The sequence below is a fragment of the Otolemur garnettii genome, unplaced genomic scaffold, assembly GCF_000181295.1.
Source record: "Otolemur garnettii isolate 467f Iridium unplaced genomic scaffold, OtoGar3 scaffold00134, whole genome shotgun sequence".
Classification (NCBI taxonomy): domain Eukaryota; kingdom Metazoa; phylum Chordata; class Mammalia; order Primates; family Galagidae; genus Otolemur; species Otolemur garnettii.
Window position 1 is genome coordinate 2,348,875 of NW_003852529.1, and position 5,304 is coordinate 2,354,178.

The 5,304-nt window shown below is 39.4% G+C and overlaps 1 protein-coding gene across 11 annotated transcripts in view; it reads left to right on the forward strand.

The window, feature by feature from the left end:
• The window catches only part of KMT5B (lysine methyltransferase 5B), a 62,403-nt gene that overhangs the window by 35,327 nt on the left and 21,772 nt on the right, over positions 1–5,304 (forward strand). For 10 of the 11 annotated variants that reach the window (XM_023518306.1, XM_023518308.1, XM_023518314.1 and 7 more), the window contains 5 exons: positions 884–1,049; positions 1,615–1,724; positions 3,961–4,127; positions 4,415–4,434; positions 4,515–4,651. In XM_023518306.1, coding sequence (XP_023374074.1) covers positions 884–1,049; positions 1,615–1,724; positions 3,961–4,127; positions 4,415–4,434; positions 4,515–4,651 — 600 coding nt within the window. Of the gene's footprint in view, positions 1–883; positions 1,050–1,614; positions 1,725–3,960; positions 4,128–4,369; positions 4,435–4,514; positions 4,652–5,304 lie in introns of all 11 variants that reach the window. The other variant, XM_023518312.1, reaches the window with a different exon arrangement.

Below are 5,304 nucleotides of genomic sequence, written 5' to 3' on the forward strand. Positions count from 1 at the left end.
TTTTTTTTTTTTGTTTTAGAGACAGAGTCTCAATTTGTCACCCTGGATAGAGTGTTGCAGCATCATAGCTCACAACCTCCAGCTCTTGGGCTTAGACGAGTCTCTTGCCTCAGCCTCCCTAGTAGCTGGGACTATAGGCACCCGCCACAACGGCTGGCTTTGTTTTTGTTGCAGTTTGGCTGGGGCCGGGTTTGAACCCGCCACCTTCAGTATATGGGGCCGGCACTCTTCTCACTGAGCAACAGGTGCTGCCCATAGTAAAAGCCTTTTAAAGTTCTGTCCAACAGTTTTCTTTCATCAGCAATACAGCCACTTTACTGCCAGAGTTACACTTTTTGTTTCCTAAATGCAGTTACCAGAGATCAGTTTGACTTAGATTAATAGAACACCCAGGTGTGTTTCACATCCTGTTAGAATACTTGGTTTCGCGGTTTTTCTGTGTACGTAGAGAATGTTTTTTGTTTGTGGCATGATTTAGTTTATTTCACCATACTTCTGAAACTCATTGCCTTGCATTCTTCAGCTTGATTTTGCATGTTTTTAAAAACTCTCATCATTCTTACTCTCAATTAGATGTGCTGTATTCTAGATCTCTTTTTTTGTACCTTTCAAAGTAGGTAGGTAGAATGAGCCTGCATCGTCTGGTCACTTCATAGTTAAGTACAGTGAAAAATAATAAAATACACTTTGAAGAAAGAGGTTTATATCTAAGTGATCAACATTACTGGAAGAATAGTAATGATCGAGATTACTGATCTCTTTTGTTAGATCTTTATTCCAATAACCTGTTTTTAGACCACTAGCTTTTTCTCAGAACCTCTTAAAATGTATTCAGTGTGGCTAAGGGTTGTGGCAGATAACTTACTGTTTTGACCTCTTTCAGATTTCGTCCTATTAAAGGAAGGCAAGAAGAACTAAAGGAAGTAATTGAACGTTTTAAGAAAGATGAACATTTGGAGAAAGCCTTCAAATGTTTAACTTCAGGCGAATGGGCACGACATTATTTTCTCAACAAGAACAAAATGCAAGAGAAATTATTCAAGGAACATGTAAGTTTATTAAGGTTAATATAGTAATCTGTTTGAATAAGAATAGTAAACTAAAAGCCTAAATGTTAGTGAATATTGAAATTTTCAATTAATTTTTCATAAAACTAATCAGTATGACAGTCTTATTATGCATAAGTTCATTTGGGTAATTGTCCAAAGAAAAAATTTCACATAGAAGTGAAATTCATTGTGAACATTGTGAACTTTTAGATAATAAAGCCCCTGTATTTAAATGCAGGTTGAGTGTCCTTAATCCAAAGTTTTGGAATCCAAAATGCTCCACAATTCAAAACTTTTTGAACATTGCTCCTTTGACACTCAACGGAGATACTCGTTGGAGGATTTCAGATATTCCAGAATTGGAAAAAATTCAAAACACTTCTGTTCCTAAGCATTTCAGATAAGGGATTAGTTAACCTGCATATGAAAAGTATCAGTAACATTTGATACTTAATGATCTTGTATTTTTTTTTTACGTTGTTACTGGTGATTTGCTTTTATAATTCTGAGAAAGTCTATTAGGATAAACAATTATAAAGTCCTTATCTTTTTTTTCCTATTTTAGGTATTTATTTACTTGCGAATGTTTGCAACTGACAGTGGATTTGAAATATTGCCATGTAATAGATACTCATCAGAACAAAATGGAGCCAAAATAGTTGCAACAAAAGAGTGGTAACTATTATGCTAGTATAAACCCATAGAGTAATTGTATTTAAAGTTCCCTCTTAAATTACTATCAAAGTGCTAAAAAAAATTCATGATATGGAGTAGAGCTACTGGCTCTGAGGGAGCCAGTGCAGTGCCATTGCTTTGGCCCGTTGACTGGAGTCAGGATGGTGAAATTTGAAGTCTGAGGGCTGGGCGAGGTGGCTCATGCCTGCACTCTGGGAGGCCAAGGTGGGTGGATTGCCTGAGCTCATGGGTTCAAGACCAGACTGAGCCAGTTCAAGACTTCATCTCTAAAAATAGCTGGGTATTGTGGCAGGCACCTGTAGTCCCAGCTAGTTGGAAGGCTGAGGCAAGAGAATCACTTTGAACACAGGTGTTGCTATGATGCCATGGCACTCAACCAAGGGCAACAAAGTGAAACTCAGTCTCAGAAAAAAAGAAAAGAAATTAGAAGTCTGAGTTGAACCAGACTTCCTGGTCAACTAGAGATCCTGTCTCTAGGCCACAGTGCTTTTTCCTTTATTAAGTCCAGATGCGCTCTCTATGAGAAGACTACTGAAAGGTTCAGGGTAACCTGGCTTTCACAGTTGGCTTTTATTGGCCTTTTCGAGAAATTGGGGATGAAATCCTAATGATCCTAGGAATTCTATGGATGGAAATGTCCTAATGCTTTACCTGCTTAGAAGTGGGTATGCCCACTTAAGTGAAGAGTTGAGCTTAGCCAGGAGGGGTAAAAGCCATAGATGAAAGAAGGACTGTGTGGAATATAGGCACTTCTTTCCCACAGTGCCTATATTCTACCTTATCTCCCAGGAGAAACATGTAGCTCCTGTCATATACCAACGCCCAGGTGTATTTCTTATAGCAAAATTGGGGGCTCAGGTACTTGAAAATGGAATGGGCAAAAGAAAGTTACTCCCAGGCCTCTCAGGTGGATGTGAGTACATGAGCGTGCTTTGTTTGCCTCGGGATAGTTTCATGATGTCAAGCCTGCTAATTGAGTCCTGTGGTCCCCTGTGTTGCTGATGGGTATGTAGGTTTGAAATCTAGTATGTGAGAGCTGCACCATCTAGTACAGTAGCTACCACCCACATTGGGTCCTTGAAACGTGTCTCATCTGAATTGAGAAGTGATAGACACTCTGGATTTATTTTTTTTTTTTTTTGAGACAGAGCCTCAAGCTATCCACCTGGATAGAATGCTGTGGCATCACTCACAGCAATCTCCAACTCCTGGGCTCAAGCAAGTCTCCTGCCTCCACCTCCTAAGTAGCTGGGACCACAGACGCCCGCCACAACACCCAGCTATTTTTTTTTGGTTGCAGCCGTCATTGTTGTTTGGCGGGCCCGGGCTGGATTCAAACCCACCACCTTAGGTGTATGAGGCTGGCGCCTTAGCCACTTGAGCCACAGGCGCCAAGCCACTGGATTTATTATTAATAGTTCTCACATTTGATTACCTGCCAAAATATTTTGTATATGTAAGATTAAAATATATTGTTAAAAGTAATTTTACTTGTTTTCTCTTTCTTAATACGGCTGCTAGAAAATTTAAGATGCAAATTTGGCCTATATTACATCCCTAGTAGATGATATACTATAAAGGGTAGCAGCATAATTCCGAGTCCTCATAAGCTCTTATTGCCAGTGGACCCTGTCTATTTCATCCAGCAGCCAACAAGTTTAATTAGGACAGCAAGTATTTGAGTATTTTTGTCTGCAAAACACCACACTAGGTGCTGCAGAGGATTCAGAGACATAGCATTTTTTTTTTTTTTTGGACACAGAGTCTCCCTTTGTCACCCTTGGTAGAGTGCCATGGCATCACAGCTCTCAACAACCTCAGACTCTTGGGATCAGGCTATTCTCTTGGCTCAGCCTCCAAGTAGTAGTACTAGTAGGCGCCCACTTACAATGCCTGGCTATTTTATTTTTAGAGACAGGGTCTCACTCTAGCTCAGGCTAGTCTCAAACTCCTGAGCTCTGGCTATCTACCTGCCTCGGCTGTACCATACTTCTTTTCCTGGAGGAATCTCCAGTCTCTTGGCACACAAGTACACAGGGTACAAGGCAGTGGGGCGCCAAGGAGAAGAGATGTGCCCATGAGGGTCTGAATGAGCTAATAACGCATACACTGTTAGGTCTTCTCACTTTCTGATATTTATTAGTCAGCCTTATTTTATTAAAAGAAGCCTCTTATAATTACTAGTAATTTTTAACACATCACATATTTTAAATAGGAAACGAAATGACAAAATAGAATTACTGGTGGGTTGTATTGCCGAACTTTCAGAAATTGAGGAGAACATGCTACTTAGACATGGAGAAAACGACTTCAGTGTCATGTATTCCACAAGGAAAAACTGTGCTCAACTCTGGCTGGGTCCTGCTGCGTTTATAAACCATGGTAAGCTCATTTCTCAGGGGTTAGCCCTGGCGTTGGATGGTCCTGCTATAACAGAATGGCCTTAATCAAACTCAGTAAAACTTTATCTTTCATTAAAGGAAAGTTTGAAACAGGAATGCTTTTTTCACAAATGTATTAAAATAAATATTCCTTTAGTTTAACTTGAGACCTAAACTTCTATCAAAAGTTGTAAAATTATATGGAAACCTTATTTCAGATTTCTGTAATTGTTCGTGTTTCAGATCTTATCAACAGTTAATTGACTTTATCTTTTGGACATTTTTCAGATTGCAGACCTAATTGTAAGGTAAGCATAAAAATTTTTTTTCTCAAGTATTTTGTTTCTGCTTCAAGTGTGAGTTTCTTAATGAGTTACTTTTATTTTAGTTTGTGTCAACTGGTCGAGATACAGCATGTGTGAAGGCTCTCAGAGATATTGAACCTGGAGAAGAAATTTCTTGTTACTATGGAGATGGGTTTTTTGGAGAAAATAATGAGTTCTGCGAGTGTTACACTTGCGAAAGGTAAAATATTAAGTAATATCTTCAGCTTTAACTTTTTTTTTACCTATTCTAATGAGAATTAACTCAAATTACCTCCTTATCAGTTAAATTCAGAGTTAGTCTTTTGTGTTCTATAGGATAGCACCCAGTGAAGTCAAATGAGACACAACTATTTAGGGATACTGGCACCTGTCTCTTTAAAATCTTAATATATATTATCAGCTGTACTTTAGGTTGGTCAGAATACAAATCTGCTTAAGGAGGGGAAGGGATAATAGCTCACACATGTACACACCTGCCAGAGTTGCCCCCCACTCACAATGACAAGTGAAGTTTACTGATATAATTATAAAAACCCTGAAGTTGTCTTACACATTATCTAGCTTTGCTTTCTGGGATTTGTGTTTCAATATACATAATCTTCACAAGTCCTAAGTTCTATCCCCTGCTGTCACTCAGTAAGGGACCTTTATGGCCCATCAGTATTCTAGAATCCTTAAGGAAAACCCCAAAACTTGCCTTGGATGGACTACCAGTTCTCACTGCTCATTATAGTGACTCCTGGCTCGGTGCCTGTGGCTCAGGCGGCTAGGGCGCAGCCACATACACCTAAGGTGGCGGGTTTGAATCCAGCCCGGACCCGCCAAACAACAATGATGGCTGCAACCAAAAAA